Raw genomic sequence first — 15,008 nt, forward strand, 5'->3', positions numbered from 1 at the left:
TCGGTCTCAGTATTGGCCCCTTTTTTTGGCACCATATTTGTTCAGTCTTCTAATGGTGCCATCACGGAATTTTTTAAATTTTTTTCCCGATTTTCTCCTTAATTTAGTCGTGGCCAATTCCTCCCCTTCACTAGGGGGTTCCCACATTAAGGCTACTACTACCATTCAGCCGGGAGGGCCGAAGACTATCACTTCTGAACCGCGTGACGCCAGCCGACCGTATCTTTTCGAACTGCTCGCCCGTGCCCCGTTAGGGGCGGAGTAACACACACGGAGGAAAGCACTTGCCGCTCCTTCCGCGTGCGCGAGCTCACTCACACTGATTGGCTGTAGATTAATGTGGGAGCACAAAGTACCTCTCATCCCTCCCCTCTGAGAGAGCTCGGCCAGTCAGCTCTCTCTAGACCTCCAAGAGGTAACCGCATCACCCGGGGATCAAACCAACGATCTCCGGATGATAGGGCGAGCACTTTACCACTGTCCCACTCGGAGGCTGTCACGGACTTTTAACATTTACAGTAAGAGGACAACCAGAATGCTTATTACCGTCGCGCTCACCGCCGTGGGAAACGGCAGCAGCCAAAATTAATCTGTTGCATTTTAAAGTCATTCGTGCAATGACCGCCAGGTGGCGCAAAGTGACATTTTTCACTCTATGCAGTTTAAAATATAATTAAGTCAATAAAAAAGTCTAAACAATATGTTGTATCGAAGAAATACTAATGTGATTGTAATTTCCACATCTGAGAACTTTATACAACAAAAATGAAAAATCTAAACCAGAGATATTGATATTTATTGTATAATAATGAGTAAAAAAACAAACATTGGTTAAATGTTATGACAGACGATCAAATTCACTAGCTGATCATTTTATTTGTACAAAGAATTAACTGTTATATAGCCTATCTCTGTTTGTATCTGTTTATTATTATGTTAAAAATACATAAAAAATTTTATCAAACTTAAATATAGAAATAACTGGTAAAATAGACTTTCAGAATAAAACATTAACTCAAAATAGACGCACTAAAAATGCTGTGTTTCTGTAAACACATCGTTGGGTGGTTTATGCTGGGTTAAAATTCTGGGTTATTTCGGGTACTTTAAGCACATTGTTGTGTTGCTCATGTTGGGTCATATGAGTCATTCACAAATGAAGACCTGGTTGGCTTATTTTGAGCCAACAACTGGTTTGTTCTTTATTCTCTGGTTTCTCCAAATGGCACCCTGCAAAATGTTTTAAATATAACTGTTTAATATATTACTGTAATACTGGGCTGCGACTCATAAATCCTGGAGAGAACGAACTGAGGCGAGAACAATGTCCGTAGTTATATAGTGCCACTCAGTGGTAAAAGCCAGCAAACACACAAACCCAAATGTAGTTGCCGTGCGCTGCGACGGTAAAAGTCACATATTGCCTGTCCACCTACTGTATTATACCTAGTAAGGCCTGTAGGGTTTAAGATTTAGCTCTCGGGTTTTTTTGTATTTCTCTGAGCATTAAGTGGTTTGACCTTGCGGTGAATGTGCTGGTACGTCCAGTCCTGGAAAGATTGTTGAATGCTTTCTACTTGTAAATAATCTTTCTCACTGTAGAACAATGAAGTGTACAATGCTTTGGAGATTGTTTTATAATTCTTTCCAAATTGATGTGTAGCAACAGTTGCTTCCCTAAGACCATTGCTTATATCTTTCCCTTTTTGCATTGCGTTAACACACCCAAATGCTCTAGACTAGCAAACTACCAAAATTTCTAGCTGCTTCAGACCTGCAAATGATCAGTTAATCAAGGGCTGATGATCAGCAGCACCTGGCTGCAACTTGCCCTCTTAAATCATGTGGAAGCAATGAGGGGTTAAAATTTTTTTTTTTATGTGCATAAAATGCTGAAAATATGTTGTACATTTGAGCTTGTATTTGCCTAATACTGAGAGACTCTATCATGATTAATGTTTTTACACAACAAACATAGAATTAAAAGAGGGTGCTCTAACCTTTAAACATAACTATACTGAAAATGCCCTTTATTATACTACTCTGGCAAACATATGTAAATAAGCTACTATTGTGTTCTATACCACTGGAGAACACCAAAGCTGAGCAACAAGAGAACAATGTTGTTTTTTTGTGTGTGTGTGTGTGTGTTTACATTAAAAAACGAACACACACCCTGAAAACGAAACAGAATTTTGTGTAATAGTTTAACAGAATTAATTAATTTACTCATATACAGTATGTAAATTGTGTTTCACAACAGTTTCAGGGTACTTTTCATTGTACATAAGTATTTCTTTCTCTCCTCCTGCAGATGGTCAATGAATGGCTTAAAAAAAGGAAATTCAAACTTCAACTACAGGTCCAGGGAATTGAATACAGTAATCGCATTGCCAGTGCCAGTTTTACAGGTGCGTTCTTTTTTTTTTTTTTTCACTTGGCACCACATATTGCAAAGAATCATGCTTATCAGCCCTTTATTTGAGAAAACCTGCTTCTTATCAAATTGGCCAATCATAATAATAATAATAATTAGAACTTTATTAATCCCAGAGGGAAATTGCTTCTTCGCATATCCCAGCATAACTGGGGTCAGAGCGCAGGGTCAGCCATGATACGGCGCCCCTGGAGCAGTTAGGGTTAAGGACCTTGCTCAAGGGCCCAACAGGGGCAACCTGGTGGAGCTGGGGATCGAACCGCCGCTCTTCTAATCAGTAACTCAGTGCCTTAACCCTTTGAGCTACCACTGCCCCTATCATATGGTAGCATTATGGTAGCATAATTATATGGTAGCATTGAAATTTTTGACGCACACCGGTCTGTCAAATCACTTTGACGTGATTGCGGTGCCAGATGAGCAGGTTTTGTATAACATGTTGAAGGCTGTGGTGGGGGGAGGAGGGGAGCTACAACTGATCACAAAAGTACCTGGTGATGTTCCTCAAATCATTGACTGTCCAGTTTTGGTAAACCTAGTTCCTTCTGTAGCCTTGGATTTCTGTTTTTTTCACTTTCTGCAGTGAAATCTTGTCTTTTGATATTGTAGCCCATTTACCCCAATGTTTGACATGTTGTGTATGTCTTGGTCAAAGTCACAGAGATCACTTTTTGCCTCAGTTTGATATTTACATTAGTGGAAGTTTTTGACCCATTTCTCTCAAACCTTTATGTGCCATTTGTCTGATATTGTTATGCACATGTATAGTACGTAGCTGGATTTAAATGGCTTGTCACATTATATAGCGAGCCTTAATGCTGAGCAGGAGATGAACCAGCTGTATCCTAAAGAAGACGACCTTGTGCTCCTCTGGCTGCCTGAGAACACTGGTGCATATGTAAATGATGAACCAGAGTCTCATGAGATGAATGCCCACTTTGGATGTGTGTCTCGGTCCAGCGTGATAAGTAATGGAGGAGGTGTGTGTCTATTGTGCATGCTTGTTTTTATTTTTTACTAATTTAAATTAGTAAGTTATTAATAATCTACTGATATTTTATGAATGTGCAACATTTACCAAAGAATTATGATTTAGCACTTGAATGACATGACAGGCAGACAAACCTTTAAAAGCATGTATCCAAAAGCAATTATTTTGATTTGGTCCAAAGGCTTCAGTCTCCTGTCTATATTTTTTCGAATCAGGAGGCTCCATAAGCACTAAGAATGCTTTTGGAAATTCTGCAAAATAACTGAGATTTTTGCCATCTTTACTTGTAGGTCAAGCCTCTGCATTGAACCTTATTATTCAGACGCGTGGTAATGTGTCCTCTGTTAACACCCAGTCCATTAACTGTGAAGTAATTGGATCCCTAATCAGTACATTACGAGAATTCAGAGCACTGTGTTTGCTACCAAAGAGAAAGATGTTATATCCAATCCTCAAGCCAGACATCAGGTTCTTTGGACCATCCCAGGATGACCTGCCCAACCTAGATATGCCTGTAAGTAGGTGATGATGATCAGTGTTTCTCAATCCTGTTCCTAAAGGACTCCTTGCTATCTACGCTCGAGTTTTTTTTTTTTTTTTTTTTTTTTCGCTGCACACTTGATAAGTTAAATCAGTTAATTAACAGAAAAACATAACATGTGCAGGGCAATGGGTTCTCTGTGACCAGGGTTGGGAACCCCTGGGTGAGAACACAGCTTTTATATGTTGGACTAGATCTACAGGGTGGGCTATTTATATGGATACACCTTAATAAAATGGAAATGGTTGGTAATATTAACTTCCTGTTTGTGGCAAATTAGTATATGTGAGGGGGGAAACTTTTCAAGATGGGTGGTGACCATGGTGGCCATTTTGAAGTCGGCTATTTTGGATCCAACTTTTGTTTTTTCAATAGGAAGTGTCATGTGACACATCAAACCTATTGGGTATTTCAAAAGAAAAACAATGTTGTGCTTGGTTTTAACATAACTTTATTCTTTCATGAGTTATTTTTTTATGTTCACAAAGTTTCTCTTCGTTTACAGCCATTGACATGTCGCAGAGGTTAACACGTGAGGAGCGGATAGGAATTGTGTTGATGTCTGGTGAACGCAGTAACCTGGTCATTGCAGCAGATTTCAATCCAAGACACCCTACGAGACCACCCATCTCCCATGCTACAGTTAGCAAACTGCTTGCTAAGTTTCGTAAATCTGGTTCAAGTGTTGGATTTGCCAAAATGTGGACGCATGAAAACTGTCACTAATGAAGAAACATCAGTGGCTGTCCTAGCTTCCTTCAACAAGAGCCCACAGCGTAGCACTCGCCGCATGTCACTGGAGAGTGGCATTAGTCGAACATCCCTTTGCACATTAGCTACTCACAAATGGCACCCTTACAAACTCCAGCTACTGCAGCTTCTCAACGAGGATGACCCAGATCGGTGCACTGAATTTGTAGAATGGGCAAAACAAAAATTGGAACAGGACCCTCAGTTTACGCAGAAGATTTTGTTCAGTGATGAGGCAAACTTTTATGTGAATGGTGAAGTTAACAAACAAAACCACCGTTATTGGTCTGACACTAACCCACATTGGATAAATCCCTCCAAGACTGTTGGAACAAAAAAATTGATGCCATATACTAATGTGCCACAAACAGGAAGTTAATATCACTAACCATTCCCATTTTATTAAGGTGTATCCATATAAATGGCCCACCCTATAGTTTGCTGCTGGTAATCTTTTTGTGGTACTGCCTGTTATCTTGCACTTGATTTCCTCTTTTGTCATGTGTAATGTTGCTTAGTTTGCCTTGATCTAGATTTAGTAAAGATAAAAAATAATGGGGAGGTATAAATGTGGTTGTCCCTTTTTTGTAGGAATATAATGCAGACCAGACTAAAGCAATCAGATGCGGGGTTGCAATGGTGAGAAGAAAACAGAATACTCCAAAGATTTTGTTAATACATGGACCACCAGGAACTGGCAAGAGCAAAATCATAGTTGGCATGCTGCAAAGATTTTTCTCCGTAAGTCCTTATCCTACTTTTTTCAGTCTGTGAAAATTGTGCGTTAACATTTCAATTGCCAAATGAAAAGGAGTAGTTTCCTCATTCGGTTGTTTATCTTGTAAACTCTGTAGGATGGTGCCGGTCCTTCAGTGAATCGCTATTCTAAGACTCGCAGGATGAGAATTCTGATCTGCGCTCCATCTAATGCTGCTATTGACAGCTTAATGAAGAAAATCATTGCTGCCTTCAAAGCAATGTGCTTAGACAGTCAATCTCCACAAGGTACCAGTAATGCATCACATCACCATGTGCTTTCTTCTAGTTGTGAAATGATCATCTACTGTAGTTGTGTAAACATGTCACTTGAAATAGAGGAGGCCATGATTGTTTTTGCTCTGAATTTTTCCATAATTTGTGACACGCACACAAGTAAAAGATTGACAAAGATTGTGTGCACAGGGACCTGTGGTGACATCAACTTGGTGCGACTAGGGAGTGAGCGGACAATCTCTAAAGACTTGACTGGCTTCAGCCTTGACCGCCAGGTCAGAAAAGCCCTGGGTGAGTAAAAGGCATTCACATTAAGTTAAAAAGGAGGGCTATAGAATAGTCTACATTCCAGGTATAATATCCAGTACACTGACATTTTTTTTTTTTTTTAATTAATATTTTTCAGTGAGAATGTTCTCTAAGACTGCAGTGGCACTGCAAGGAGTCAGTTTGGGCTATTTAAATGGTTTTGTTAGTAATGCAAACATTTATTTGTTTTGTGTTTTGAACATGGACATATCCAATGCACCTTACAGAAGTGCTTAATAGTCCCTATCACAAACAGATTAAAATGCTAAAAAGGCTGGAACAACGTGCATTGGAGTTCATCACAATGTTTAAACTCTTCCCAAAATTAGGTGGCACGTATTGGAAAATGGCCTTGTCCATAATGAACGATCAAACCCAATTTTTGGCAAATCTACATTGGAATCAGTTTGCTTTCATGTAGTCTGAGCAGTAAAAAATAAAATACATTGGAACTGATTTTTGCACGTCCAGTCTGAATCTGTTTAAATCGGGTTTCTAAAGATGTGCCTCAGTCTGGACACACTATCTGGATGTTATGGAACTGTCCATTTCGTTACTCCCAACCCGACGATGAAGTCCACAAGATGACGTGGTATGGAAAATAGCCTTTGTTGTCGGATCATTTAAGAAACCGGGGTGAGGCATAGGGCTAAAGTAGGTTTGAGAGGTAGAGTGAGGCAAGGCCATATAAACATTTAACCATTACCAAAATAATTTTTTTGATTTTTTTTTTTTTTTTTTTAATTAATTTGGTACTGTAAGGGAAGCCAGGACTGGAAATATGTTCTCAGTAGAATTTTGGGCCAGCTGTAGTCGATGTAATGCTGACTGAGGAACCCCAAAATACAAAGCGTTACAATACTCAAGGAGAGCGGTGATAAAGGAGTGGATGGCTATTTCAAAATGCCTGTTTTGCTAATTCCCTAAATTGAAAAAAGCAAACTGTGTGCAATGTAATTTGACCGCTGGACAGAATTTGATAAACTTTTGCAGTACTTGCATATCTGCCTAAAGTTTTCCTGCACCATAAGTGAAATCAAAATGTTGAGTAGAAGCTGTTATGAACAGTTACAAGCTGGATTTAAGTAAACTTATAACTTATTTACTTTAAAATAAGTTATTAATAAGCTACTTGATCAATGTCCCCTGCACCAATAGATATGAATTAGAAAAGCTAAACAAATTTTTTTTTTTTACTGCAATTGGCTTATATTTCCCTGCTGAACAGCAGTATACGTGGTATACCAGTAAAGTGGTATACACGTGATCACAATTAAGCCAACGGTTTTTCTCTCTTGTGCTATGGAATTGTGGGCAATCGTCTCCCCTGCTGGGTCTTAGTGGGCGTCTCTTACTGGTATTATCAACATTCGTGCACGCGTGTACTGTTTACTATTACACTGTGACCACGTGTGTGTAAAACATTTTATTTTGTGTTTTTAAGCGCATGTATACAGTGCGCGCGTGTACTGTTTCTTATAACATGTGTGCGCGCGTGTAAAGCAAAAGAAAGTCTCATTAGAAGGTTAAAAATCCATTTTCTCCCTCTTTTTCGTTGTGTGCACGCCTAATTTGTCACCGTGCCGGGTCTCTCACACACACACACACACACACACACTCTCTCGTCTTTAGGGTGTGGGGGTGGGTGTGTGGCACCCCCTCTCTGCTTCACACACACACACACTCTCTGCGGAAACACTGCTCTGTCGCGATTCTTTTCAAAGGTAAAGTGCAGGTTTGTTTGTTTTATGTTACAGCAGTGATTCCGTTCGTATGCGCTTACACAAGTGTCATTAGTGATGTTCCTTGCTAATTTTTTCAGACAAAACAGTCTTTCCGCTAATGTGTGTTTTATATGAAATTCAAATAAGAAAGGAGAAAGGTTTACTGTGTAAGAAAGTCTCATTAACAAGTTAAAAATCCATTTTCTTCCTCAGCCTCTAATTAGACACTGTGCCGGTTTACACACACACTCTCCAGATGGGAGGGCCTTCTGCGCGCATGAACGGAAACACTTATCTGGATTTATTTTATTTTTTATAAACACTGTCAGGATTTATTTTTAAAAGGTAAAGTGCAGGTTAATTTGTTTTATTTTTACTTACATATATACAGGTCCTTTTCAAAAAATTTGCATATTGTGATAAAGTTCATTATTTTCTGTAATGTATTGATAAACATTAGACTTTCATATATTTTAGATTCATTACACAAAACTGAAGTAGTTCAAGCCTTTTAATTGTTTTAATATTGATGATTTTGGCATACAGCTCATGAAAACCCAAAATTCCTATCTCAAAAAATTAGCATATTTCATTCAACCAATAAAAGAAAAGTGTTTTTGATACAAAAAAAGTCAACCTTCAAATAATGTTCAGTTATGCACTTAATACTTGTTCGGGAATCCTTTTGCAGAAATGACTGCTTCAATGCGGCGTGGCATGGAGGCAATCAGCCTGTGGCACTGCTGAGGTGTTATGGAGGCCCAGGATGCTTCGATAATGGCCTTAAGCTCATCCAGAGTGTTGGGTCTTGCGTCTCTCAACTTTCTCTTTACAATATCCCACAGATTCTCTATGGGGTTCAGGTCAGGAGAGTTGGCAGGCCAATTGAGCAGAGTAATACCATGGTCAGTAAACCATTTACCAGTGGTTTTGGCACTGTGAGCAGGTGCCAGGTCGTGCTGGAAAATGAAATCTTCATCTCCATAAAGCTTTTCAGCAGATGGAAGCATGAAGTGCTCCAAAATCTCCTGATAGCTAGCTGCATTGACCCTGCCCTTGATAAAACACAGTGGACCAACACCAGCAGCTGACATGGCACCCCAGACCATGACTGACTGTGGGTACCTGACACTGGACTTCAGGCATTTTGGCATTTCCCTCTCCCCAGTCTTCCTCCAGACTCTGGCAACTTGATTTCCAAATGACATGCAAAAGTTGCTTTCATCCGAAAACTACTTCTCTGTAGCCCAGGTCAGGCGCTTCTGTCGCTGTTTCTGGTTCAGAAGTGGCTTGACCTGGGGAATGCGGCACCTGTAGCCCATTTCCTGCACACGCCTGTACACGGTGGCTCTGGATGTTTCTACTCCAGACTCAGTCCACTGCTTCCGCAGGTCCCCCAAGGTCTGGAATCGGTCCTTCTCCACAATCTTCCTCAGGGTCCGGTCACCTCTTCTCGTTGTGCAGCGTTTTCTGCCACACTTTTTCATTCCCACAGATTTCACACTGAGGTGCCTTGATACAGCACTCTGGGAACAGCCTATTCGTTCAAAAATTTCTTTCTGTGTCTTACCCTCTTGCTTGAGGGTGTCAATAATGGCCTTCTGGACAGCAGTCAGGTCGGCAGTCTTACCCATGATTGCGGTTTTGAGTAATGAACCAGGCTGGGAGTTTTTAAAAGCCTCAGGAATCTTTTGCAGGTGTTTAGAGTTAATTAGTTGATTCAGATGATTAGGTTAATAGCTCGTTTAGAGAACCTTTTCATGATATGATAATTTTTTGAGATAGGAATTTTGGGTTTTCATGAGCTGTATGCCAAAATCATCAATATTAAAATTATTAAAAGGCTTGAGCTACTTCAGTTGTGTGTAATGAATTTAAAATATATGAAAGTCTAATGTTTATCAGTACATTACAGAAAATAATGAACTTTATCACAATATGCAAATGTTTTGAGAAGAACCTGTATTTGGGCTGTGGAATGAATCATTTGAGTTTCCATTATTTCCTATGGGGAAAATTAAATTTGGTTTATGAATGTTTTAAAGCCCGCTGCCTTATGCTGAATTATGCTCGTAATCCAAGGTTCCACTGTAAGTGAATTTTAATACTTTTAAGTTTTAAGATAAAAATGAATCTGTATCCAAACCATCCTTTAGATTTTTCGTCTCTGATTTCACTCTCCAGTTAACGAACAGGAAGTGTATTTGGCTGATGACGAAAGAAATACAAGAAATGCAATTTGTCCTAAGATACTTAACCTTAAACAAAATTTTACTTCTTTGACTAACTGGAATTTTTTTTGACAATATATACTATATAAAAAAAAAAATAATTGCAGCCTCCCGGTCAGGGTCGAGTGAACTAGTAAAGCGTAGCATCAGTATAAAAAAACGTCCTAGCACATCATGCACAGCTCACACCGTAACTGATGCAGTAAAGTACCTTCTTGTTCCTTGTCGGGAGATGTTGTTATTTCGTGGTTGTGGAAAATGTATTACTGTGTTTCAGAAGTGGCTAATTATTGACCTCTACCAAGCACAGAAAACATATAATCCTGAACTTTTCTTCTTGTGAAAATGCAGCACTAGCATAATAGTTAAGGACACATCCCAGTATTTCAATGTATAATGTATTCAAAATAAGCATTCACACTAAAATGATTCAAATTAAAATGATTTAATGCTATTTTTTTTCTTGTCCACCTCACTTTATCATGTTCATGTATCGTCAACCCCCTAGATGCAATTTTTTATGTTTCAGCTGGTCCATAATGTTGGATTCTTTTGTACATTTGTTTGTACAGAGAGAGCGCAACAAAAAAATGATTCAGAAATCCATAGAAGGAAAGAGGAACTGGACAAAATCATTGATGGGCTGTCTCGGCAGTGCGCCAAAACAGAAAAAAAATCGCCCTTGGTAAGCCACTTCTGTATACTTGGCATTAAATCCTAAATGGCAAACCCACATGAACTGATGTGCAGTGTTGATCTCATACCTGTTCTTGTATATGGGAACAGGATGTGGAACTATATTGGAGAATGTTGATGATCAGATTTCTTGCATCAAGTTTTAACAGTAACATGCACCAAGCAGTGTCAAAAGGGCAGTCTTGTGTAAACACAAGCAGATTTTTATTTTTCTGACTGAAGAGATGATTTTGAATGACTCAAGACTAATTCACATGAATTAAGAGATATAAAGGCCGCTCCAATGAAAACAACTCTTGCCATAAACAAATATTTCACATCAAGCCTCCCTTTTCTTTGCATCTCTGTTTCTGTGCTTAACTCGAGGAGGAAGATAACTTGCTTTACAAATCCACTGTACTATTTTTGTTACATGATTTATAGTTAACATGTAGTAACTAGTTTGAATGTGTCAAAGTTGTCCTTTGTCCTTCCTTTAGTTTGAGCAGCTAAGTAACCAAAAGATATCCTGCTTAAAAGAAAGGGAGAAACTCAGCAGACAGTTAAAAGAGGTACATGTTTTTCACGCTCTTTGTATCATCCATTTTAAACATTCTGTGAAGTTAATGTCAGTTAATTTGTCACTTATTATTCACTTCTCTTGCATTGTTGCATTTTGCATTGTTTTGTCCTAAGTCCTTTCCATGTCTGTCTTACTCTCCCACTACTATTGCTTTAGTTTCGTAGTAAGAGACAAGAGGTGCAGTCGCGTCTTCTGCTTGACGCTCATGTGATTTGCTGCACGCTGAGCACGAGCGGCAGTGGCCTCCTTGAATCTGCCTTCCGTCGTCTTGGACATGAACCATTCAACTGTGTTATTGTCGATGAGGTTTGTTGGCTTCATTAAGGTTATATAATGTTTTATGTTTATACATGTGTTAGATATGGCATGTTGTAAGGCTGTAGCAGTGTACATGGTGTATGTCTATATCTGTGTGTCTTTCCTTGCAGGCGGGACAAGCTAAAGAAACAGAAACTTTGATCCCTTTACTTTATCAATGCCCAAATCTCATCCTGGTGGGCGACCCTCATCAGCTCACACCCACTGTTGTGTCCCAGGTATTGCAGACGATATGAACAGCCAAAAAAAGGGTCTGAAAGCTACATTAAAAAAATTTTTTTTTTCCCTAATTTAGTTATTTACTAGAACTATTAGAATTTACTTAACTACAGGGGATATAGTCTATACATTCATGTTTTTTTTTTTTTGTAAATTTAAACCAAGGTAATTCGCATCAGGTAGGTCAGATGTTTAGTTTCATATAGCAACCAGCTAAATTCAAGGAAAAAGGGAAGAAAATGACCTGCAAACATTTTAGGGTGAGAAAAAAAAAAACATGAATTTTGTTACAAAATTATGCAGCCAAATTATTAATTCTGAACAATCTCATACACCATGATCAGTCCGATTCAGATCTGTATTCTATGAGGCGCCGTATATGGCTTAAATCAAACTTTACTCATGCACACACACATAAAACACTGGCATACACATATATGAAACAGTCACACATACATATATACTACTAACTGCTCAAACAACTACATATGAAACACTTGCATACACATATATGAAACAGTCACACATACATTGTAGGCTACTAGCTCTAACTGCTCAAACACATACATACATACTTTCCGCGCACATACATACATACTTTCCGCGCATATACATACATACTTTCCGCGCACACGCACGCACACACACACATACATACTTTCTGTGCACGCGCACAAAGCCAACTGTAGCGGTGTAGGGAACGAGTGAACAACGGATCTTTAGTTTAGCGGAAAAGGGAATGGATAATTTTCTATAAGTCATTACATATCGCTGGAGTGTGAAAAAATTTTACTCGAAAAATAATTTATATTTTTATTATAATTATTATCGAGGCGAGGACATCATATAAATAGGACACAATAATTTACATTTTGATTTAATAAAGAAACCATTCGTATTATATAGGCTAGTAATCTGTAAAAATAAATAAATAAATAATACGTTTTATATTTTTTTATGGTATCAGTTTTTGTTTCAATAAATAATCTATATTTAATGTCCGTAGCGTGAAATTTCCACAGCAGCAGCGACAGGTATCCGAGGTGCTTGTGTTACCATGGAAACGCAAGAAGGAAGTGACGTTGCATGGTGTTCTGAATGGTGGAATTTTGTAGAGTGAAGTTCCTTTAACAGACATTTCCTGCGCAGGGAGTAGGGTGTAGGGTGTAGGGAGTAGTAATTTCAATGTATATGAACTTCATTCTCCCTGATTAGTAGTAGAGTTTCTTAAATAGACCGTTAATGGACAGTTTAGAAGACAACGAGTGATTTATTTATCACCACAAAAGTGGGTGATATGGGGGGTCGGAACAATGTTTGTCCCGTGGGATTCCGATGAGTTATTGTTCATATTAGCGAAGGCGAGGAAACACATTTCACAAAACAGTATTTCTTTCTGTTGTAGGATCCGACATATTAGCCACAGATTCCGTGCTTCAATTTTCTTTTTGCAAATCATCACCTGCGTTTTCTGCCGCTGAAATATTCAGACATTATGTGAATAGTTCTGGATACGCCATGTGATTGAGCAGTGATGATACAAACCAGTACTACCATTCAGGGAGAATGAAGCGACAAATCCGTCTACACTGAAATGCCTTCCGGTTACACTGAGAATCTCATAGGTGAATGTGCGAGAAGAGTTTGTATGTATGTGCGCGGAAAGTATGTATGTATGTGCGCGGAAAGTATGTATGTATGTGCGCGGAAAGTATGTATGTATGTATGTATGTGCGCGCGCATTTCATATGTAGTTGTTTGAGCAGTTAGTAGTATATATGTATGTGTGAGTGTTTCATATATGTGTATGCAAGTGTTTCATATGTGTGTGCGTGAGTAAAGTTTGATTTAAGCCCTATACGGCGCCTCATAGTATTCAGAAGTAGTTATCGGACGCTGATGAGTTCAGCGAGTCTTATTAACCCCAAGTAAAGATCAGCTAGTTCTGTAAGATTTTCATGACTTCTTGACCTGGTTTCATTTCATGTGTGCTGTTTTAGAGGACAGACACGTCCACGTTGAAGTCCGATAAGTCACTTGTAATTGTGAATGTGAACTGTCATGACATACAAATCATGTGAACATAAGAAGTCTCCCCAAAAATGATGAATGAGAACTATTCCAGATTGTTTACAAGAGACTTGCGTCAACATTAATCTCATTAGGCATTTTTCTAAAATACGTTCATTAATATGCTTGTGAAATCCCATTCTTGTATTTATATGCCTATAATGGGTTATAAAAAATGTTTCCTCCACATTCATCATTGCTTTGTGTATGTTGTTCATATGATATTAGAAAGCCAAGGAGCTGGGCTTTGACCAATCACTGATGGCTCGAGCTTGGAAGAGGCTTTATAGCCCAGACACACGCCTTCGTCCTTTCATCTTCCTTGGTACCCAGTACCGCATGCACCCGTATATTTGCGAGTTCCCATCTAAGTACATCTACGGCAACGAATTGAAAAATGACCGGTATGAGATCTGAACCTCCCTTACACCTCTCTTAGACAACTTATCAGATTTGCTTCTTCAATGATTGCCTAACATACTTACCCCCCCCACTTGTATTATTTGAAGTTAAATGGTAATTCTAATACATATAATCCTTTTTTTATGTAATGTCATTCTACATATACTCTTAACTTTATGTGGCTATTAATTTAGGTTGGAGGCGTTCATTTAGGAATCCTGGATTCAATTCACCCAAATTGGTGTTTCAAAGTCTGTTTAACATTTTGTAATAATTTGCATTATGGTTCCCTTAACTAATGCATCATTTATCATTAATAAACTTTTGAATATTATTATTATTATTATTATTATTTTGTGATTTGATTAATTTGGGAACTCTGTATATGCCCAAATCTCTTGACCTGGTAATACAATATCCTGGTAATATCTAAAGAACTACTGTAGAAGGTATAATATATTGTTACGATATGTGTCCTAGTGTTGACTTGCCCTTTTTTTCCCCCTTTCAGTGGGTTTATAAAATGACCATTAGTAATTTTGAATAATTAATTTTAAATTTATAATTATTTTTTCCCCCCCTCATAGAGAGACTGCTCAGAAACTGTGCTCATCTTCCTGGCTGTTTGAACCTTACAGAGTGTTTGATGTGGTTGATGGAAAAGAGAGCAAAGATAGAGAGTAAGTTGACACGGAAAGAAAAAGGAATTGGCTCAAAGGTCTGGAATGCCAGTGCAACACTTGACTGCTCATCTGATTAATAAAC

At 38.6% G+C, this 15,008-nt stretch overlaps 1 protein-coding gene across 2 annotated transcripts in view; it reads left to right on the forward strand.

Moving 5' to 3' along the window:
* Window positions 1-15,008, forward strand: part of setx (senataxin) — a 37,690-nt gene that overhangs the window by 19,847 nt on the left and 2,835 nt on the right. For both annotated transcript variants that reach the window (XM_053478415.1, XM_053478416.1), the window contains exons 10-21: window positions 2,315-2,411; window positions 3,244-3,417; window positions 3,719-3,942; window positions 5,311-5,460; window positions 5,574-5,724; window positions 5,902-6,003; window positions 10,549-10,661; window positions 11,152-11,223; window positions 11,391-11,540; window positions 11,663-11,770; window positions 14,070-14,245; window positions 14,831-14,923. In XM_053478415.1, coding sequence (XP_053334390.1) covers window positions 2,315-2,411; window positions 3,244-3,417; window positions 3,719-3,942; window positions 5,311-5,460; window positions 5,574-5,724; window positions 5,902-6,003; window positions 10,549-10,661; window positions 11,152-11,223; window positions 11,391-11,540; window positions 11,663-11,770; window positions 14,070-14,245; window positions 14,831-14,923 — 1,610 coding nt within the window. The remainder of the gene's footprint in view (window positions 1-2,314; window positions 2,412-3,243; window positions 3,418-3,718; window positions 3,943-5,310; window positions 5,461-5,573; window positions 5,725-5,901; window positions 6,004-10,548; window positions 10,662-11,151; window positions 11,224-11,390; window positions 11,541-11,662; window positions 11,771-14,069; window positions 14,246-14,830; window positions 14,924-15,008) is intronic.

The sequence above is a fragment of the Clarias gariepinus genome, chromosome 19 (assembly GCF_024256425.1).
Source record: "Clarias gariepinus isolate MV-2021 ecotype Netherlands chromosome 19, CGAR_prim_01v2, whole genome shotgun sequence".
NCBI lineage: Eukaryota > Metazoa > Chordata > Actinopteri > Siluriformes > Clariidae > Clarias > Clarias gariepinus.